This window comes from Oculina patagonica, chromosome 4, assembly GCF_052425735.1.
Source record: "Oculina patagonica isolate OP01 chromosome 4, crgOcupat, whole genome shotgun sequence".
NCBI classification, from domain to species: Eukaryota; Metazoa; Cnidaria; class Anthozoa; order Scleractinia; family Oculinidae; genus Oculina; species Oculina patagonica.
Genome location: NC_135761.1, coordinates 3,279,544 through 3,302,543, shown reverse-complemented (window position 1 = coordinate 3,302,543; position 23,000 = coordinate 3,279,544). Strand labels below are relative to the sequence as shown.

Here is a 23,000-nt window from a genome sequence, read left to right as displayed (position 1 = left end):
TCTGGTTTGACTGAAATTATTTCTTTTCACAAAATGATTATCACTGCAATAGCCCAAGAAGTAATAAAACATGATATAACAACAAGAAAGTAGTTCTTTTACACTTTAGGAAAATCATTGGAAAAGATTATATTTTGCATGGTTATTACATTTGTGTTCACCATGAGAGCATAATTTGTAAAAACTATCACTTTTCCAAAGTTGAGGAGTTAATAATTGAGGTATGTTTACTATACACATAACTCGTCCAAAATTTGCCCTATTGCTGGAAGAGTATCCATAGCAAAGAAGCCTTGGCTGACTAAGTGTTGATCCAGCCTTTGTGCATCAGAACAAGTGTGCAAAATTTAAGATTGTATGTAACATGCATTTAATAATTACTTAAGGCATATAAAGAAGATATGAGGTGAGGGGGGGGGGGTCATAACGTAAATATTGAATAAAGAAGGGGGGGTCACTTGCTACTTACATGGCCTGGAGGGGGGGCCTTACAGAAATTTTGACCTTTCCAACATATTTTTCCCTCCCCCCCCTCTACATAAATAATGACCGGTCCCTAATTGAACGACACAATTTCGGATCCTTTTGCATTGTAGCCGTTCATGGTGGAAGAACAAATAACTTAAGTCACCTCAGTTCACAGCAATAATTCCAACAGGTCGCGAAAATTTCTCAGACGGTGTCGATAAAATCACTGGACAAGAGACAGTTATTCCGAGTAGCGCGTCACGCAAGGAATGCATGATTTTATCGAACGTGCGGTGTAATTGAGACGCGATTTTCCTCGGTCGGTGAACTCGCTATGTTGTCAGTGTTGTAAGAGATTTTTCGAGATCAATCGTTGTTGGAATCATTCGTTTTGCCGTGGTTTATCTATAATGCAATCACAGTAAATCTTCTCAAAACCAACGCCGAAACAACGCCTGCAAAACGTAATGTTTTCAATCTTCCATGTGGCAGAAGCCTCGATCTTATGTGACACACTGTTGAGATTGACACATTGTTCTTGAAGAACAGATTTTCAACTTCCGGTGTTTCGACAATCTGTTGTGATTGACACATTTTTCGCATTCTGATCGTGAAGAACAAAATTTTCAACTTCCGCTTTGCAGCTGGTCTTTATAAACGTGGCGCGCACGGGTAATACGCAATCCGCTGGTCACTGTCAAGATTAGGGTTGCGGGCCTCTCTTGGGCCCCACACAGCGGTCAAACGCAAAAATGACGTCACCTCCGGTTTTCTGCGCCTCGAACTTTTCTGAGAATTTGTCTCGAAAGTGTGCAAACTTTTGTAGGAAATTGTTAAAGAAATGGTACGGTGAAAGAACAGTTCAAGCTGGGACACTCAGTGGAGATGAATTATCAAATTTCCAATCCATAAGCGGCGTATAAACCTTAACTTTCCAGGGACGGCGTTAACTTTTGGCTTTAAAGCGAAAGTTTTCGGAAAATTTAAGACTTTGTATGGAGAAGTTTGGCGGGAATTGCACAGTAACTGCGCACGCGCGCTGCGTTTGACCGCTGTGTGCTTGGGCCCGCAATGCCTCAAAAACGAGTCTGGTGACCCCCATTTTTTTATTATTGAATAATGATCAGCAAGTTAAGATACAACATTTTGCAAAGTTAAAAAGAATTCTCCTGAGCAGTTTCAGAGCCACCTTAATTTTTCGAAAATTTAAGATGGCTCTGAAACCGCTCCAGAAAAGTTGTATCTTAAGGTCATTGCCCCGAAATAAAACTGAACATAGATTTTTAACCAAACTTCGCCTACTGGTTTATTACTTCAAGGGAACTTAAATTTTGAAATAAAAAAGGGGGGTCACCAGATTCGTTTAGGAGCAGGACGACCATGTATATTCCATATAATTCCTTTATAATTCCTCTGCGAGTACTGGCAAAGTACACTTTTTTAGCGATAATTTATTTTTCAAACACATGAATTGATCTGTTTTCATTTTACAGAAAGAATTTGATCGCTACACCCAAAATATGAGAAAAAATTGATAGGTCACCAGGTTCGTTTAGGAGAAAGTGACAATTTACTTCTCTCGCGGACTAAGCCGCATAGAAAAAAGCCGCCATTTTGTTGATGTGCTCGCGCGCGCGCGCTAATTACGCGTAAAATTCTGCGCAGTAAGGATGCGCAATGCAAAACAGGGCAATGACCTTAACATGCTGATCATTATATAAGAAATATATCAATTTTCGATTTTCTTTGATCCTAACATAAAACGAACCGGGAGTACCCCCCTGAGTTTTGAGACGATCGGAAAACGCTCAAACATTTTGGGTTGATCTTCATAAACTCATGGCGGTTAATTAGAGTGATTTCTACGTCAACCTTATTATTTGGTTAATACAAGCCTTATTTTAGGAAACTATTAAGGCCCGGGCCAAACGTCGAACTTCACATGAGTCGAACCTAATGCAAATGATCAAAACCTATTGTTTTTGGTCATTTGCATTAGGTTCGACTCATGTGAAGTTCGACGATTGGCCCGGTCCAATTTCCAAAAAATTCAAACTTTGTTAACATTTGACGAATTTCGAAATCCCAAATACAGGTAGTGTTGCTTTTGCACTATCTATCTTATCTAGTAATGTTACGCACACTTCAAGGCCTTCGCGCGATTTTAACCTTTCGTTCGTGCCGCGTTACGTTGTTGAATACAACTGCATGTTATTTCTATCATGACTGCATGGTAAGGTAGTTTACAGAGCGATTCAACAGGAACAGTTTTCGAGAAAGTCTTCTAACATGTCTCTTGGTTCTTGAACTGGTGGGAGGAACCGATCCACTGTTTTTGGCCAATCACGTCTAATATTTATGGTTTGACTGACATATGCCAGTAAGTGATTTTGAAAGCGCCGCCTTGCGTTGTGTTGTCGACGTTTGTAGATTTTTAATACAGGGCGTCCCCTCGAAAATAATCCCCGTTTTATGAGGTTATCTTACCTTCAGGCTAAATAACCTCAAAGCAAAATGGAGGAGTCTTCTCTTGAGAAACTAATGAACAACAGAAAGGAGCGCAAACCGTCTTGTACTCTTTGTAGAAATCACGGAGTGCGATCTAAATCCAAGGGCCACAAACTTGTTTGTCCTTTCTCGAACTGTGACTGCGAACCATGTGTCAAGGGACGCCAAAGAAGAGTTGTGATGAGAGAGCAAGTTCGTCTTCGGAGAAGACAAATGAAAGATATCGGAGGCCGTTCTTACTGTGTTACACCCTTTGAACTAAGAAAAGGTAAGAAAAAGAAAGTCTAAAAGCTTATGTGTCAGTCCTTTTTGTCTCAAGTTTATAGATATTTAAAGCTTTCGACCTTTCGTTCTTCAGTGTTAGAAAAAGCTGATTTCCGAGGAGACGCTACACTTTGCCGTCTTAATTTCGATTTTTGATTAAAATTTTAGTTTAGCTTCTCAGAAGCTGAATCGAAGGATGTTTGCGCAGTTTTGGCAAACTTGTTACAAGTTGTTTTTAAGCTCTTATTTACTTATTTAAATTGAAGTTAGCGAAAACGTGAAAACTCTTCTTGTAAAACTTCTTAATGGCGCTGGGGAAACGTTTCTTTAACTGCACTCTGATTGAATTTAGCGCCATTTCCTTGTACACCGTAGCTGCCCTAACAGAATTTTTTGATTAATTTGCAGCGAATTTTTCCCCCACTTTTGTTAAAACCGAATCGCCTCCCACCAAAGAACACAGCAGTCTCGACGGAAAAGAAGCCGCTTCGAAACACAACGGAGGCTTGATCCAGAGCGTGTCCAACATTTTGCATTCTCAGCTTGGCGTTCCTAGGCAGCATCACATCAACTGCAGCGCTTACATGCCAACTCCTTTCCAGCTTCAATGGACTCCAGGAGATGTTTATTCGGGCTTTCATTACAACAACTGGCGGACCGAACAACCCGTGTCTTCCTGCTCGATCGAGCCGCCAACCAGCCCTGGTTTTACCGTGTCTGATAACAGCGCTTTTGTGAAGTACTGCAACCACTCTCCGAGGATGGAAAGCAACTCGTTTAGATTTGATCGTTCTTCGTCCGCGGACGCTGCCGCGGTGTTGGCATCCTTTGGAAATCCAGAACAGATATCAAAACATTAAAAACGTCCGTGAAGCAGATAAGCGAATGTTTCGACGGTTTCTTACTCTTTTGTGTTCAGGTCTCAGTGTATTTTGTTTTTAATTTTTCATTGAAGTGTATTTTTATGAAAAAGGTTTTCGTTGTTTTTGTAAGCTTTATACGACCTTATACCTCACTTGGTCCAGTGTCAAATGTGACGTTTATTCGACAACTGTGTTTTCTATTTCCGTAGAATTATGTGAAATTTCAAGCATTATTAAGTTAATTCAGAAGCATATATATATGCTTCTGGTTAATTTTAACAGAACTTTTTTACTGTCTAAGGTTACTTATCTAACTTTAATTTTTTTAAACTCTAGTTGTCTCCAGATAGCGACACAAGAAGACAACGGTCTCTTTCTCTGTTTAAACAAAAAACTACTTTTTTTAAGTCATGTGCTATCTAAAACACTCTTGTGGCAAATCGTTGAAAGAAAAAAACCGTTTATTTGTGGCTAGGTAAATTTCTTTAATCATGTAGGCGCTATGGACTTCTTTGTCGCCTAAATGTGAACAAGACGATAGCTTGACAGCATAGCGCCAGCTACCACACTAAGTATTTTTTGTTCGATTGCTCGACCATCGCAGGCTGTAGGATCGTTGTTCGTATCATTAAATTCGAAGCATAAAATGACCATTTCTTCGTATTTTATGTGCTGGAAATAAGTACATACTGGGAAAAGTCGAAGAAAGGAAGAAGTTGGATTTGTAAAAGCTACACTTTGTTAAGAATTGTGAGAAGGACCTGAACCTACATCCTCGGAGACCCAGGGGTAGTTAGTGGGGCGAAACGAAGGAAAACCGGGCAGAAGTCGTAGCGACGAAAGTTCTTGGATGACCTACCTATGGCCTTACTTTTTATTTTTTTGCTACAAATTCCGTGGGGACGAAGCGAAAAGTGAGCGAGCGCTCAGAGCGGGAGCGCCGGCGCCCGCAGCTTCGCCGCTCGTATACCGCGCTTCGTCTCCCACGGAATTTTGAGCAAAAGCCGGACTATCTACTCCGCAGAGGGAGAGGCCTCTTTTAATTTATTTTTCAACTGGTTGGGAAAAGGGGAGAGGTTTAAAGTAAGCGCGCGGAGCCTGGGTAGGGCCTTCATTTTTCGTGTTTTTCGCCTTTTCCCCTTCAAGAGAGAAAGAGAGCAAAAGAGAGTCTGTTCACAGTCACGACCCCACAAGCTTTTAGCTTTTACTATTATCGTGTCAAAATAAAGTTTTACCTTACCTTACAGTCTAGTACACTATTCGAACGCATCGCATAACTATGGATCAGTCACTTTGTAGGCAGAAATGAAAAGCCAATAAAAACAAACGTGTATTTTACAATTTACCAATTTATTGAAACTTTGAGTGACTACTGTTATATCTGTACATCAGTAAAGACTACTAGAACAAGATAAAAATAAATGTTAATTTTGGACCCGTTACAAAACTGTTTTTCGTGTGACGTCATGCACGGTGACCATCTTTGGAATTCAGTCTTGTTTGTGGAAACACTTTCTGTTGTTTCGAATTAACAATACGGCGCCCACGAAAAAGCTTTATACATAACGCTCATCGTTAAAACGAGCTTTGTTTTGATAGTTTTATAGCGTCATACAAATCTGCCGTTTAAGAAAGGTACCACTTACTGTCCGAGTTTTCAGAAGAGGTGGTGGGAACCATCTTGGAAAGCACGAGCCTCGATTTCGTACACTTGCACTAGGCCATTCGAGTTACTCGAAGAGTTGCCAAAAATATAAAGTTTAAAACGTAATTCAAAATTTCACAACCTGACACTACATATTTTTAATTATCTTGCACCTGACCATTTCAGAGAAAGGTGTTGCCAGTCTGAATTGATAAAAGTTCTATTCCAAATATTTAAAGACTGAAAAAGCACAGCGCACGAACAAGCGCTCATAAACTGCACTTAAAGGGACTGTGTCACGGCTGAGTTAAGTTAATTTTATTAAGTTTTGCCAAATACTTGCTATGAAACTTAATGTTTGCAAAGAAATTACTTCTATGAATCTAAATGACTAAACCATAGCTTCATTGCAACCAAGTCTCCCGGGCGTTATAATCTAAAGTTACAAGCAAACGAGATTAACCTTGAAAACAACAATATTTCAAAAACCCATATCGCAATCCGCTTCAATCTTCGTCACTTTTGGCCATCCGTACCTTCTTCTGTATTTCTTATGTTATTGACATGTTCCTTCACTGTTTTAAGAGGTTATTCTAATATTTCACCGAATTTGATGGTCATTTCCCATGCCTAAATTCGGCTAAAATACGTGACACAGTCCCTTTAATCGGAGCTATTTCATTGGCTGCGATAAAGAAAACCAACAAGAAGACTGGAAGCGAGTGACACTACAGTACTTTTCACATCAGTCGTGCACTTTGAAATAATAATGGAAAACTCCAATTGGTTTTAAAAGTTAGGGCATGTTGTATAGAGCGGTTTTCACTTGAGTGTCGAAAGTTAATTGCGTTTGCTTTGGTTTTGCATTGCTACACTTCGTGATAGGCTTAAAAATCTCGCGCCACTTTCTCAGCCAATCAGAACTAAAACCAAAACCAATCGTGACTCGCTCGCGCACGTTTTCCCGCGCTTCTTGCCAGCTGCATGTGTTTGCTTCGAGTTTTGATTGGTTCACTGGATTGTCCGTGTCCTTTGTGATTGGCCAGAGTAATTACTTTTCGATACTTTGGTTTTGGTTTTACGACACTCAATGGAAAACTGCTCTATAGGGTCTACGAGTTTCCATCTCGCTAACAAATAGACTTTCTTATAGTCTGTGTCAACTTTTCTACACTACTGATTCTAAACATCTATCGTAAGTAAAAGCGTTTTTGCATTAAGTCTTGTCATTCGCAAGACTGAAGATATGAAACCAAAATTTTTTTAAAGTTTACATTGACATATAATCAGCTTCTTAGAAAGCAAATTTCAATTATTTTTGGGAGACTTTTTGAGCCGGGGAAATATACTAGTGAGTGACAATGGATTATTTTTATCATTTTATCCTTCCTGTCCAAAATCTCTGGTAAAGTCTTCAAACTTTTTCAGGTCTGCAGAGTTCACTGTGGGTTTAGATGTCGCCAATGATCGAAACATGTCCGACTAAAAAAAGGAAAAAAAAAAAAAAAAGAATTAACGATTAGCTTGCAAAAAAAACTGTTTTACCGAACCGGTAGACATGTGAAACAGTTATTAAGCGTTAGACCTTCGTATGGCTAAAGCTAAACTCACCATGGCGGTTAACTTTTTCAACCAACATTTTAGTAGTTTTCACTGAGTCGGATGGACGTGAATAATTAACAATTAGACTACGAGCCCGAGTTATCTATGAGCGAATAGTCAACGAGGCGCAGCCGAGTTGACTATCGCTCATAGATAACGAGGGCGAGTAGTCTAATAGTAGAAACTCTAAAGAATTGCAGTCCAAAACCTACAATTTTATGTCCTTTTAAGCCAAAAATCCAAAAAAAATTGACCCTTTAAAGAGCAACGCGCGCGTGATTGTTTTCTATCGGCGAATAGAAAACAGTGGGAGAACCAATTAGATTCGCGGATTTCCAATAGAACATGGCTGAGTTTCTACTAACACCAGTTATTCGTTCAAGATTGAAGTTGTGCTAGATTTTTGGAGCAATTGATGTAAGAAATAGAAAGTGGCGCGCCTTTTACTTGACATAGCTTAATACAAATACGACAGAAAGAACTCAAAAGTTTAGTACATAAGTACTTTGAATTCTTCCAAGCTTTCTCGCATGTTTGCATTAGGCCACGTTAACAAGAAGCGGTCGTTTTCTATTTTTTGTGTAAAATAAATATTACGCCAAAATTGTGTTTCATGCAAAACGAACAGACAACCAATCACAGTACGCGCCATACGATCAACGTATTTTCTAGAGCATCCATAAATCTCCAATCGGGGGGGGGCCCCCCCCCCCCCCCCGGCCGAGAGAACCAATCACAGAACGCTTTATATGTCAACGTTTTCTCTCCGGCTTTTCTGCGGAAATAACCGAAAAGATAAGACGAAGTGTGTAATTACCAGATTAACAATAGGTTCAAGCAGCTTTTCTCCTGGCACCTGCATCCACGTCATTTCTAACGCTCCGGGTTCTCCTACAAAAGACAAAAACTCTTTGTCAAGATCCGTAAAAGCTCTGTTAAGTGCCTCCCCCCGGGGCGGGGCGTGCTTATATCTTTTCAATTTGTTCTAACATCTTCGATACCTACTACAGAGCATAGGCACGTAATGCGTGCATTCTCGAAGGATAACTTTCATACCTGGTGAACACGGAGTTAATAGATCATCTTGTATGACTTCAGGATCTTGTGGAGAGGCGCCTCTCACCTGATAAAACAAGAAATACAACAGAATTGCTTAAGATTTAGGACAGCACAAGGTACTAGCTTATATCTGAAGTAGAAATAACACGTTGTTGGAAAGATATAGTTATCAGAGTATGGAAGTTGTAGGGCTTTTCGCAATACAAATTTTCTGAACGCTTTCAAGAATTATTTTAATAATACAAAGCATACACGAACTTCTCTTGAACTATTCAAAAGATTTTCCTCTTAAGCCATAAGTATGTGAAGCTGTCATTTCTTGTTGCACAAAGTCATAGCAGACAAGCTGCAAGAAGAGCACTTCTGAAGGAAGTGTCTCTTCCTCCCCCATTCTTCTCGCTGTCACATCCTCATCAGGCAACAAGAACCGCCAGTGAGGCAGGCTATAATTAAAAGAATATACACGAAACGATTGTACAAACCATTTTAAAATGTGTTGCTTGTTGTACTTTTCTGACCGGTTGCATCATGGCGTCGCGTACCACAATACTGACATCTGCTCCAGAATACCTGATGTGACAACATGAAATGTGCACAACTGTTAGAAACCAGCTGCAAGTTATACTGAGTCAACACTGAAGTAATGTTTGATCTCTAACATTATAAAGCCAGCTCTGCAATGGTGTTAGGTCATTCCCATGGTTGCCACAGACATCAGTATTCAAAATTCCCTGTCTTTTCCCTGATAAAATTAAAATTTTCCTGACCAAAAAAATACAAAATGTCTGATAAAGAAGCGGCCTCCAGTCTCCACTTACAACAAAATAAAATATCACTAGATCATAATGACCTAAAATGTTTCTTTCATCCATCGATTGTATGAAACCAGCAGTGTTATATTCCAATTTTCCCTGACTTCAAAATGTCAATTTTCCCTGACTCCAAATAAATTTCCCTGACTTTTTCCGGACCTTGAAGAATTTTATTTTTCCCTGACAATTTCCTGACCTGCAGCAATCCTGATACCTGATGTGTTTGTATCCTTGGAAGACACAAAATAAATCATTCATTCATCCCTGATTTATTTCCTGTTGTAAGCCTATGCCTTGGAATCAGGAGGTCAAAATGGCCTACACTGCTGATGTTTTTGCTTGTTTCAGTAGCATGAAGCGACGGTGATGCAAACAGGATGCTGCTGAACGGAATGCTAGTTCACTACAGATTGCCCCCCCCCCTCCAACTCCCAATCATTTTGTGAGGTTACCCTAACAGTTAACTGGTACCCATTTTTATACCATGCCATAGAAAATACAGCCAATCAGAATACAGGAAAGCCGTTGTATATTCGACGGTATTCAACCCAACCTTTCCATCGTGCGCTGCGATCTTACTCTCGATGAAATTTAGTACGGGAATTTTCTATGGCATGGTATAAAATAGTTACACAACACTTTCTCGTGGTATACTATGGAATATCCCACTTGTCACTTGTATTTTCTTGGTATACACACTCGCCTAAAGGCTTGTGTGTATACTGAGAAAATACAAGTGACTCGTGGGATATTCCATAGTATACCACTCGAAAGCGTTGCATAACTAGTATATACACCTGGCTGAAGAGAGGCACTGTGAGATTAAACTGTCTTGTCCAAGAACACAAACAGTGGCTCCAGCCAGGGCTCAAACCCAGTTCACTCAATCCAGAAAGCCCCCCCCCCCCCCTTCCCCCGCCCCAACCATTTGGCTACCACTGGGAACGTGGTTGGGAATTAGGTTTGAATTTTGAAGGACTCTGATGTTGGAGCAACTATTATACTTCAAAATGCGTCTAACCAAAGAAACTTATCTTATAGCTACTTGTAATTGAGGCATTCATTTGGTTCAGAAATGTTATTTTTTTAAATTACAGCCTTATCCACACACACAAAAACATTACAAGAAAGATAATGGAAAAAATCTCAAACTGAAACTTTACTACAGTATAAATTACTGTCAGTCTCACCCATCAGTTTTCTCTGCAAGTTCTCTGAACTGTGTTGATGTGATACAGTGCTTGATGTTGCCCATGTGAAGTTCAAACATTTTCACCCTTGCAGATGCTTCCGGCAAGGGAATGTAGATCCTCTTTTCAAATCTATAGAATGAGTGTAAGATATTCATGGTTTAATCCCCAGAAGTCTTCACTTATATCAAATTCTTCCAGGAAAGGAGATTTTGATTCCAATATTTGGTAGAAAATGTTAAAACTCAAATGGAAAATTGAGAAGTTAGAAAGCAAACCACGCTGTTCGCCGAAATAAACACACCAGAACAAACAACTGCTTAATTTTTTTTTTTTTTGAAGATAAACACACTTTATTGATACACTTAAAAACACGTACATTACATACAATTACATACACTATTGGAGATTATACAGTGTTACTTTTCTTTTACATGATTAAAAAAAAAACAACAACAACAAAAGTACAAAAAGGAGTCCATGCATTACCTTAAAGTATTACAATTTTTTAAAAAAATTATATATACTTCGTTATTGAGAGCAATTTAAAAAAAAAAAAAAAAAAAAAAAACAACTGCTTAATAGTTTTCATTTAAATGGTCACACACAAGGATTTCATCTGCTGGCTGAAACGTTAGAACCACCTTGTAAGGCAAAATGAGCAATACAACAGGTATGAACTGTTCAACAGCTTTCATCCACAGAATGAAAAGTAAGAACCACCACAGCCTGACTACAGGCATTAATTTAACTTGCGGTTTGATTGTCAGAGTGAAAGAAGTATCGATTGTAAAATAACCAGAACAAAAATCATGAACAATGTACCTTCTTCTAATGGCAGAATCAAGAGTCCATGGAATGTTAGTGGCTCCTAACACAAGTACATCTTTATTATCGACACCAACACCTAAAATGAAAAAATGGAATCATCGAGAGTTAATCCCCGGGGGAGGCACTCCCATACATAAGCTATATAGGTATGTGCCGCTGTGAAGGGTATGGTTTTCAAGCAGTTTAGTCTGGGATAGGGTATAGAAATCAGCAAGTTTTGGTCTAGAATAGGGGATCATTTTCCGGAAAACTGATCAGTAGTATGAGGAATTAAGTCCAGAATAGGAATAGAAACTCGGAAGAGGAAGAGACCTTCTTAAACGTAAAAAATCATCGCGACAACGTTGTTGACAGATGGTTTTCCATTTAAAACAAAAATAGTGACACAGTTCTGAAAATGGCAAGTCTGGGATAGGGTAGCGATTTTCGGTGTTTAGTCTAGTAAAGGGTTGCGAAATCAGCCGAACAGGGTCTAGTATAGGGTAAGGGTTTCGAAGTCCCAGCGGCACACCCCCACCCAAAAATATATAGAGTACCCCCCCCCCCCCGGGAGTTAATCTTGAAATTAATTTAGTGTTAATCTTGAAATAAATCAAATGTTAATACCCTGCAAGACAGGTGGTGCAGGGGCGGGGGGGGGGGGGGAGGGGGGCTTATTAGAATGAAGGCACAAAATCAAATCTTTTTATAACATTTCATAATATAACACGGTCTGAAAACATGTGCTGGGGTGGTGCAGTGGTTTTGCATGAAACTTGGTAAACATATCTTTTAATTACATTTTGTTGGCTTTATTTTCTAAAAGAAGGAAAATGACCACTTTTTATTTGTTACATGGTACACCAAAAGGGAGCTAATTTTAAGTAAAGGCAACCATGAAATCAAAAATGCCAATTATTGCAGAAACAAATTTTTAGGTTCATTTTATTTAGTATTTTGTATAGCAAAGGTTGATCTAAGATAGATAGTATTTTGTATAGCAAAGGTTGATCTAAGATAGATATTTTCCTAAACCTGTGGTTGACAAAATGAACCAAACTTACCTTGCATTTGCACTAGAAACTCTGTTTTAATTCTTCTGGCTGATTCACTTTCATTTTCACTTCTAGATCCACACAAAGAATCCACTTCATCAATGAAGATAATGGCTGGTTTATTGTCACGAGCTAACTCAAACAGTTGCTTTACAAGCCTGCAAAACAGGTCAAACAGGTATTAGGTTTGGTCTCCAGCAGAAATAAAAATTTGACAAGCCTTGGGTGTGGTGGCATGTCTGAAGAATTCCGAGGATTTCTAACCCTGTATGAACCATTTGGCCAAAAACAACCTTGCTGGAGAACTGGAGAATTTGCACCAAGTACAAAATGATTCAGTTATTAATAAATGGTGGTCACCCAACTAGTTTAGCTTTTTAATTATTTTGGGTGACCAGCAACTGTATGTATTTTTAATTTCTTTATTGTTTAATAATTTACACTAGTAATTTTGCAGTTCAAACAAACGTTGTTGTTGTTGTTGTTAAACATGAACCATTCTTTTCTAGAATTAAATGTAAGCAATGGTTAAGTTTTTAAGTGATGTAACAAAAACATACAATCTGCAGATAGAGAGTAATGCTAAGAAATGCACCTCACAGACGTAAGACTTATTCATAATCGGGGATGCAGACAACAGGATGCAACCCCAGCTGGCTTTTCTGGCCTTGGCAGCTCTAAAAGTTTACCAGCCAGTTAGGCCCGGTTCAAACGTTGAACTTCTCATGTACCGAACCTAATAGCCGCAATTAAGTACATGAAGAGATCGACGTTTGAATCAATTTAGTTTGACAGATGTAATTTGGGTCAACCCAAGAATTAAGTTCGACATGGCCAGTCGGTCAGATCGACTGTGGAGCGACTACAGAGCGACCCCGATTCAAACATCAAACTTTTCATGTACCGAACCTAATGCATAAATTACGCTAATACATTTGTAAATATAAGAAGGTTTGTGATTGGCGAGTGAGCTGTCATGAAAGGGGTCATGCATAACATTTGGTGCGATGAAACGCTCTGGATCGCTTAATAATCAAGATTGCGCGCTTTCCAACCTCCAAACTCGGTATTATCGGATTGCATTCGCATCCTGTTATATCTTCTTAAGGTTACACAATACCTTCAGAGGGCTATTTTTTTTTAAAAAAAATTTTTTTGGACTAAACTCAAGATTTACTATACATCTAACATTTCCCCAAAAATTAAAGAAAAATCTTAAAACGCACGCGAGTTATTTCGAAAAAAAGGTTTTTAAAATAAAAGTTAATAACACGGTTAGGTGTCATAATCCTCAGCGCGTTGACTTTTTTTTGCGCGAAAGAGCGTCATCCCGGAGCTCTTATTACGAGAACCTCATTAGCATTTTTTGTTCACATGCAATTTTCCTTCTCTCACATTTTAGATATCGCTATTCGGTTCATCGCTCTTCGTTTTTCATTACTGACATTATTGGGATCTTGAAAGAAGTTAACAATGATAGAGAAAACTCCTTGGACAGCGAAAATATCGTAGCCGAGACCTAAGAAGCAGACAAAAGCGGAATGTTGGCCGATGTGCGGGCGGGAGCTGATCTTTCGAACAAATCGAACTACCCGTTGCTACTTCATTTTCTGTACTTTTCCCCCGCATATTTTTCTTGATATTTCCATTTCTCTTGCACGCTGAAGTTCAACAAGGAGATTGAACGAGACTGTCACACTATTATTGCCTTTGAATTCCCGCGAAGATCGTTTCGCTCACTGTGAACGGTAGGGGTGACATCATTTTCATTGGTCGGCGGCATATCTTGTTGACATAAGAGCGTAACATGTTTACAAATCTTCAAATGGCGAAAACTCGCAGTCGTTTTTCGTGAGAATATCGTCTCTTTGAATGAATTTTAAATAGGGTATGTAGAGTTGGCGGATTCTAACGAAATTTGGCCAGAACATTCGCAAAGCATCGTAGTACAAAAGTGTGTCGGGATTTCTTTTAATATGAATATTTCTCTTGTGACAGCCGCGGACGCAACAAGGTCTGCAAATTATTCGATACTTAAACTTTGCGGGTCTATAAAAAGATAACCAATAAGAAATAAGAAAAAGCCTGACACACTTTGAGAGATTGATGCTCTTTTGCGGTAGTGGTTGTGTTTGATACCCGATTAATTCAGCGGAATGACACTCGGTCTTTTTCTCTTTACCGGCTTCTAACTTCTCAAGAATGGCTCTGCCAAACATCGGATATTTTTTTCGAATTCTACAGTCCTTTACCTTTCTATTGATATATAGATTGTGGTAGTTTACTTAAAAACAACGCCTGTGCGAATTTTTTTCTGAAGGACACCCGCGAAGGTATTGCGTAACCTTAATAAAAGGAAACAAAAACAAGACTTGAAGCTAAAGGTAGCAATTAAATTTACTGAATTGATCGATACTGAAGAAATTTTACTGAAACCTGGCGACTGTACTTCAAAACAAATAATAATAGTGATAATTAACACAATAACAATGAGAAAAAATTAAACAGAAAGTTTTAAATTAAAGTGATGAACTTATGCGTTACGTGTTGGTTTTTCCCAACGGATGTGGAGCACTTCTTTGATCTTGCATGTAAACTTTGAAGAGGCCTGATCGATGATGTCAAAATTTTCTCAAGGCGTTTAAAAATGTGCGATGCTCTGTCCTTTATTAGGTGTTCCCTTACGTGTGTTGAAATGTCGGGAGGTATGCTCACAGGCCCAAAAAATAAATTCAAAACACACCTTTCACTTTCTCCAAGCCACTTGGACACCAGATCAGATGAGGACACAGATATAAATGTGGAGTTGTTTGCCTCGGTCGCCACAGCCTTTGCTAGATATGATTTTCCTGTACCAGGAGGCTGACAAAAAATAAAGAATCAAAGCATTTTTTTTTTATGTTATCTAAACCCATTTGGTTGATTGGAAGCAGATAAATAAAAAAAGATTATTAATATAGTCAAGCAACATTTTTTTGACAACCTTCCTGCCTGGCAGCCTTCCCGTCTGTTTTAATCCTGGGAATGAAAGGAGCCAAAAAAAGTACAAGGCTCTCACTTTTTATGGCTCCTTGTATACTAAAACACTGATATTTTTTACTGTGGTAAAATAAAGTTTTCACTCATTCATTCATCCCTGATGGATCAGACATTGTAAGCCCAAGCACTTCATTCTGGGTTCTGTAGTATGAAGCAGCCAGGAAGATTGCTACCCCCCGCCCGCCAGGCTAAATGAGATGCTAAACCAACACTTCTAAATTCCAATTCGATCGGGAATCCAAGGGCCACAGGTTTGTTAGTCACAAGACAATAGTTATATAAATAGGTATTCTTCGGACTGTTAGGACTGTGCATGTGCAGTTTTCACGTGTGATTCGGATGTTCAGATTGAAGAGAAGTGAGTTGCGTTGACTTGTTTCCCAGTAATATTTTTATCCATTTACAACAACTATTAAGTGCCACCCTCTTAAAATAAGACCATTTATTTTATTTATTTGCAAGTTGCTCCCCAATATTCTGCCAGGTTACACCAACAACTTGTGGGTACGCATTTTATACTCTTGAGTGGAGAAGCGCAATGTGTGACCCCAGTTGGACTCAAGCTTGGAGTGCTCAATCCAAAATAATCTGATGAACAAACCATTGGCCACTGTACCTCACACTTAAGAACGGCCGACTGTAAGGAGCGAGATCTTTCCGTCAGCGACCCGTTTGGCTAATCGCTCATATTTGGCCCAAAGATACCCTTTGGTAAGACATTTGTAAAAATCATATTTAAAAGTTCCAGATTGTGCTAGATTTGAACGCTTCGATAGTCTTGCGTTTGTAATGTCAACAAGCAGCGTTTGTTGACAAAGTAACATTAAGCCGCTACAAAATGACGACTCTAGATTTATAAATTTAGGGCTAAAATGACTTGTACCGCCTTCTAAGACCTTTAAACATGTTGTTTACATACAAGTGGATTTCTTTTATGGTCTAATTGTGCTAGATTTGAACGCTTTGATAGTCTTGCGTTTGTAATGTCAACATGCAGCGTTTGTTGACAAAGTAACATTAAGCCCATTCTCGTCCCCAGAGGCCGCGATCCTTCTGGTCAGCACCCGGGATCGAGACCTCTGGCCGCTTCCGGTTCAGATCCGATTACGATTGGCGTTGCTCAAACAATAGAATTGAGACCGGAAGAGAAATTTTAGTCAACATGGCGGAAAGAACTTCGACGTAGCGTATTCGCTGTAAAGCGTCTGTTTGCCGATCTTGTAACGTAAATATTATCCCGAAGACGCATCTGTTGGCTTTATTTGGTTCCAAAGCAACCAACGAAGGAATCATTTAGATTGAGAAAACATTTCTGCCTCAGCAATTGCTTTCGAAGCTGGTTTCACTCCCGAATGTGCTGAACTCTGTGAACTTGTAATGCGTGAAGCAGAAAGTATTTCAGGAGTTTATTATGATTGCTGTCCATTCGAAAGATCAGCAAGAATCAGTATAAATCTGATCGAAGAAAGGCAAATCGAATCCTTAGAAGACAGCCTGGCCTCAACTTCTTCGCCAAATTCAGGAAGAGAGAAAAAAGAATGGTATATCTTCATAATTTTTTTTATTTTATAAGCAGACAGTATAAGTTAATCGCTTCGAAATTAAATGCAGCGAGTATTGTTGATTTATTCACTGCGTGGAAAAGAGCTGATTTTTTTTTTTCTTCACATTTTATTTATCACTTTTAAATGGCCTATGTACATGATTTGGTAACAGCTGAAATTACTATCAGACAGACTGGTTTGTTTACAGCCAGATGATAACAGAATTAGTGGAGATCTAAGAACTTAAGTATAAAATAATTAAGACAATTGTGATTTAAAATGACAACAAAATAAGTGGAGATCTAAGAGCCAAAGTACAATATTATTAAACCTGTAACAGAGATTATTAAAAAACAAAGTTAATTGATCAGAAGAGAAAGGAGCTGATCATGATATGTCTGCCACAGGTATGCCATGTAATGTTATGAAAATAGCCTTATAAATTATTGTTGTTTTTCTGTTGATACAATTCAAAACTCAAATTAGCTGTTATACCTGTGTGAGACAGATTGGACAAAAGGCAAGTGTGTCAGTTTTGTACCTCCCCTTTACATAATTTGTTTTTAAAATTGTTTTGCTTTGCTCAGCCATTGCAATGTTAGTGGATTTTATATCCATGCCACCAGCATTGCACAGGACTTGCAAATTTTACTTATTCTGCAGCCACACAGTGATCACATGTATATTTATTAGTTAGTTAATACCCCAGATGCCCTTGAGATCACCTCTGGAGTTTGTACATATAATATATGTAGCATTGAAAACAGATTTATTTTGCATATTTTGAATTATTGTGAACATTATTGGCATGTGACCTTCAGCATACTTTAGGGGAGGTTGAGAAAAAAAAAAGTATTTTATTGAGGCAAAACAGATGAACCGTTCAAGCAGAGACACATGCTGTGGTCTCCAAAAAGTTTTCCCTTCAAAAACTTGCCTCCATCCTGGCCACAATTCCTGCAATCTTGTGGTAATGTAGGGGGACTTTCAGCTCCCATTGCTGCTTTAAGAATTAACATTGAAAGAAAGTTAAGTGTGCAAACAAGACAAATAAAGATGAATGACATGCAGTTTTGGGTGTCCAAGTTAATGTTTTTAATTATTCTTCTTTTAGAGCATGTTATACCTTCAGTTTCACTTCATGTCAGTTTTAACTTTATGTCAGTTTTAATAATGTTGATCGTGATTTATCAATAAAACCATTTGTACTATTTGATCACCTGTGCTCTCATGGTATGCTGATTTAATGTGACATTACAAAAGAATCATCTTGAATGTGTGACCAGGGAGTTACGGCAAATAATGTAAAGCGCATCCCCCCCCTCCTACAAACATTTTCGCGTACACAATTGCATGTGACAATGGCATGCTGATACCTTACAGCTAAACAAGGATAAATGAGATGTCCATTGCATGGGTGTCACTTTTCATCCTCTTGTCACTTAACATTACCCCGGTACTTGGCAGTGCACATGCCTGACTCAGGGTTTTCACATTAGGGTTTGTTTTACTTTTCTTTCATATACTAGTAATTTAATTATTGTGTACTAAAATTATGCAGCCAACTGAACTGAGATAAATCAACATCCTCTATCATTTACACCAGCAGTGAGCATAACCTGTGTAGTGTCTGACATTTGCAGTTTGCAGACAAAGAGAATATATCATGTTACCATTTCCATAAACAGGCTAACCAAAGTGCTATTAAGGCTAACCGGAGTAAATAGTAGGCTAACCGTAGTGTGAAGTAGGCTAACCAGGGTGAAAGTCTGCAGTCCGCAAATGTCAGACACCGCAACCTATGCACCTTGCACAATATACTATTTTACAGTTGTCTGCTCAGTGACCTGGCCTTTGAATGGAAGTGAGGCTGGAGGTCACCTTGTTTTGATACAGACCTCACTGCTTTTGTCATGTAAATCAAGTTGTTCTGAGCAAGTTTGCATTTACATGAAAAAGCAGAGGTTTGTATCAATGCAAGGTCACCTCCAGCCTCACTACCATTCAAAGGCCAGGTCACTTGGCATGCAACTGTACAATGGACTATTATACCAGCTGTAGCCATACAAGTAAGAGCAGGAGTGAATATGCTTCAGCAGTCCCTCTTGAAAATTGCCTCCAAAAATATGTGAAGAAATCTCCTTTCAATTTTGATCTGTGAAATCCTGAATCGTGTACTAAATTTAAGAACTGAAAGTTATCAACATTGCTCTGCATGGAGAGTAACTGCAGCTCCACTGTTTTACAAGTCCCACACTCCAAGCATATCGTTTACCTGCTTTCATAATTTTCATGAGTTTGTATGGTGGATGCCTGAAGGAGTAACCACAGCTCACACTGTATACATGAAGCTACTTCTTGTTTACAGGACCATTATATTAACAAGCAGAGGCCACAGTTAATTTTTTTGTAAAAAGCTGTGAGGGAATTAAAGTTTAGTTCAGTATAGCTTTGTATAGTGTGAGCCCCAAATTGATCACTTTCTTGTCAATGTAGTGTACATTGATTAATTAATTTAAGAACAGAGTCCAGTTTATAAATGTATACATATCTTTTTGTTAAGTGTTTTCTTTCCACATTTAATAATAAATGTTTGATTCTATTTTTGTAGACCTTGAAGAGGCTAAATAAAGGGGGACTAGCCTTTTCCAGGCGTTTTGTTAGTTTCTATGGCAATCATGCCCAGTTATTTTTCGATTTTTTTCTACATTGCCTTTCTAGCAGTAGCTAAACCAAGCAGTGAAGTGTCGAGAAAGATACTTGTGAGGGAACCATTTCAAGCTTGGAATATGCTGACCTAAAATTGGTCTTATTTCAAACAACAAAACTGACATAAACAAGCCCATTGATATAATAACGATTAGAGGAATATATGGATGATGGGATGTACCGTATTTATTCGGCTATAAGCCGACCTCGGCTACAAGCCGAGACCCTAAACTTTCGGTTTTCAGAACCAGTTCGAGTCTGACAAAAAATAAACCCAAAACACTCGGCTATAAGCCGAGACCCAGTTTTTCCTTCAAACTACAAAACAATCCACGTGCAGCAAATCAACATATTTGTTAAATCACAACTACAGGTATGCAATTGAAAAAACAACAAAAGAAATGACTCATAAAAGGTGAATTTATTTAGAACCGTACATACGTGTGACAAACAATTCAAATTCAAAATTACCCTGAGTTTAGAATCCCATCTCAAACAATCACGCATTCTTCTGAAGAATTAAGTGGTTATCGATCATCACACCAAAAGCTACTAGTTTTCAAACAACTAAACCTTCCGATGAAAGTTGTTGCTGTGGTAGAGACCGTTCAAAACAACTGCAAAATCGCCAGAGAATACGGGATGAATACTGTTCAGTTCGTTGCAAAATATTTCGCAAGTCGCCAGCGAGCAGATCAAGCGGATGAACTTTAGATGTTGTCAACACGAAACGCCGTGCTGTTGCCGGTATTTGTCGAATATTCTGAATCCAATCAAGCTTTTCTGAAGTGGTTTCTTTTAGCAGAGAAGTCGTGGTATTAAAAATTTGTAGTTTTGAACAAAAATATTACATCCAGCCAGTCGCTTTCTGATAGATCGTGTTACAATGTTTGCCAAACGCGTGAGAACAGCCGCTTCTGATTGGTCAGTTTCTGACGTCGCCAAAGCAAGTCAAAACAATCGATTCTTTCTTTCTTCTCTTGAAGTGTCACGTTAGCGGTGATTCTGCATAAAACTTTTAAAAAGCTGAAGGAAAAGAAACAGTCTCAGGCAGAAATTTGCTTGTGGAAGAGATTGCAAGGAAATTGTTTAATACATGCGAGATTTCGAATGATCTCGACCGTTCAAAAGACGATCACGCACGCCGACAAAATAATATTCCAGAGAGTTTCCCTAATGGTCGCGGGTCGCGGGTCGCGGGTTTCAAGTCGCGTGTCGCGGGTTTTAAATAAGTCGCGGGTTTTGAAAAAGTCGCGGGTTTTGAAAAAAAGTCGCGTGTTGTTAAAAAGTTGCGAGTTTTCAATAGAATGCATTTATTTCTCAGTAGAATTCATTCAAACAAATTTAAACCGGTTGCAAAGACGCCGGTTTTAAAATGATCGCGTTTTCTTAGAAACTACGTTACGAAGTAACGTTGCGAGTTAGACAATCAAATTGCGAACTTCGGAACAAACTTCCCAAACTTTTGCCGACTGAACTTCTGAACTTCCCAAGTTTGCAAGTTGAGGAGGAACGAGACACGTTACAAAGTGGTGGCAGAAATATTTCAGCGATTCTAGCTGCTCGAGTTTCAAAATAGTTGTTTGAACAAGCACGGCGTCGGTATCAACGTTCTGACCCACAGTAAGTATAAGGATTACATATACCGTCCGTTGCATCACGTCCTGAAAAAAAAAACATGTTCAAATTGGGTATCAAACATTGCATGATTTGCAATCAAGCTTTTAAGTTTGAAAACAACGTTGCGCGCGAGCGATCATGAAGTTGAACCAAAGTATTCGCGATTGAACGCGTACGGTTGATAAATATATTTTACTAGTATTCTGTGGCAAAAACTCTTTAAAATATTTTTAACTGGCGCAGATTTTAAAAACCCTTGCGTAGTTATGTTGACAGAAATGGTTTTGCTTCGCTAAACCATCGGAAGAAAACACGTACCATAAAAATCTCGATGATTTGGTAAGTGCAGAATGCAATATGGAACAATTGAAAGTATGATGTTTTATATATGTTCGTGTTTATTTGCTTTATTTTACTTTCGGAAAAACTGTTCACAGGCTACTTGTATTCTTTCCCAGGTGTTCCTTACGCTAATCTTTGCAAACGTAACACGACACTTTTGTTCGTTTGTAACAAAATACTTTTGTCTTCCTTTGAAAATGCGATAACATGAAACTTTTGTTTTTTGTTTGTTTTACGGCGGCATCGATGACATTTGTTTAATTTAATTAAGTTACGGTTTAGACTGCACGAAAGACGATTCTCAAAAACTAAAGAAACAAATCTAATCAAAAAACATATTTTTCGACAGGTTTTTTAAAACGCAGTACAGCTAGGATATTTGTTTCCTGGTTATCAGGTGTTCACGCCGAAAATCCCGGTGCAAGTTTTTGCATACCTAATTACGAAAGCGATGTGAAAGTCTCAAAATCTAATTTAATTAATTTGCGGTTTTTACTTGGCGCCAAGAAGTCTGCAGGAAGCCTACCGCAAACACGCAATACAAGCGATGTTCATGATAGTTCCAGAAAACAACGTAGACTAATCTGCGCATGCGTTTGGTGTAAATTACGTTGAGTAGTACCACAAGGAGAGCAAAGGGTTTTCTGAAACAAATAAATACGTTTGAGATCTTCATATGAAAGTAACGAAGATATGCTCCGGGTTTTACTTAGGGGTACGGTCAGGTGCTCCCCACCCCCACCCCCTCCACAAGGAATAATTAATTAATTGATACTAATTAATTAATTGGTGATTAAAAGTTTACACCGCGTTAGCGGTTTAGTGGTTTAGGGGTTTAGCAGACGCCAACCCACCAAACCATCACAATAGTGCATTCTGCACTAACTAGAAATTTGAGCCAGTCTCTCAGTATGTGGGTAAAACAAACGTTTAGCAGAGATTTGACGTCACAAAAGTAGTTCTGAGACAAATAGAATATACGAATTTATCAGTTCCTCAATTGTTATGATCCGAATAATAGTCACGTCTTCTTTTAACCAGAATGATATTCATATTCATTCTTTCATTTTTTGCATGAAATAAATGAATTTTCATTTCTTTCGATAAGTCGTATTAAATTAATCCCTAAAAACCTTATTGTCGAAAAAATCATTCCTATATCCTGACTTCGACAGACGACATTGTTGATTTAGCCTTAAAGACAGTCTCCGGACCTCAAAATACATGTAAGTTTTTTTAAGACTACGCTGAAATACATCCGGCAGAAATTCCGCGTTGTCATAAACTCTGACGAAGTGCACGTGCAGATACTGATCACTGAAGGCCAGAATTTAACATTTAACATGACCTGTTGTTGTGAGTGTCCAATAGCTCTTTCTAGTTAATGCCAAATGTACAAAAATCTCGATGATTTGGTAAGTGCAGAATGCAATATGGAACAATTGAAAGTATGATGTTTTATATATGTTC

At 38.6% G+C, this 23,000-nt stretch overlaps 2 protein-coding genes across 2 annotated transcripts in view; one reads left to right on the top strand and one right to left on the bottom strand.

Annotated features, from left to right (window-relative positions):
• Nucleotides 1-2,860: 2,860 nt before the first annotated feature.
• Nucleotides 2,861-4,341, top strand: LOC144652100 (doublesex- and mab-3-related transcription factor 3-like). Its single transcript, XM_078512132.1, has 2 exons — nucleotides 2,861-3,244; nucleotides 3,649-4,341. The coding sequence occupies exons 1-2, from the start codon at nucleotides 2,983-2,985 to the stop codon at nucleotides 4,098-4,100; spliced, it is 714 nt and encodes a 237-aa protein (XP_078368258.1). The 5' UTR covers nucleotides 2,861-2,982; the 3' UTR covers nucleotides 4,101-4,341.
• Nucleotides 4,342-5,434: 1,093 nt separating this feature from the next.
• The window catches only part of LOC144651239 (vacuolar protein sorting-associated protein 4B-like), a 30,332-nt gene continuing 12,766 nt past the window's right edge, over nucleotides 5,435-23,000 (bottom strand). The window contains exons 7-14 of the mRNA XM_078511170.1: nucleotides 15,020-15,138; nucleotides 12,286-12,434; nucleotides 11,237-11,318; nucleotides 10,412-10,543; nucleotides 8,892-8,979; nucleotides 8,407-8,473; nucleotides 8,168-8,241; nucleotides 5,435-7,230 (exon numbers count right to left, since the gene is read on the bottom strand). Of these exons, the coding sequence (XP_078367296.1) occupies nucleotides 7,129-7,230; nucleotides 8,168-8,241; nucleotides 8,407-8,473; nucleotides 8,892-8,979; nucleotides 10,412-10,543; nucleotides 11,237-11,318; nucleotides 12,286-12,434; nucleotides 15,020-15,138 (813 nt within the window). The 3' untranslated portion in view covers nucleotides 5,435-7,128. The remainder of the gene's footprint in view (nucleotides 7,231-8,167; nucleotides 8,242-8,406; nucleotides 8,474-8,891; nucleotides 8,980-10,411; nucleotides 10,544-11,236; nucleotides 11,319-12,285; nucleotides 12,435-15,019; nucleotides 15,139-23,000) is intronic.

Bases quoted from the DNA above. Each gene is read 5' to 3' on its own strand.
- LOC144652100 (XM_078512132.1), top strand. From the start codon at position 2,983: ATGGAGGAGTCTTCTCTTGAGAAACTAATGAACAACAGAAAGGAGCGC. The intron at 3,245-3,648 runs GTAAGAAAAAGA...ATTAATTTGCAG, and splicing joins ACCCTTTGAACTAAGAAAAG to CGAATTTTTCCCCCACTTTT.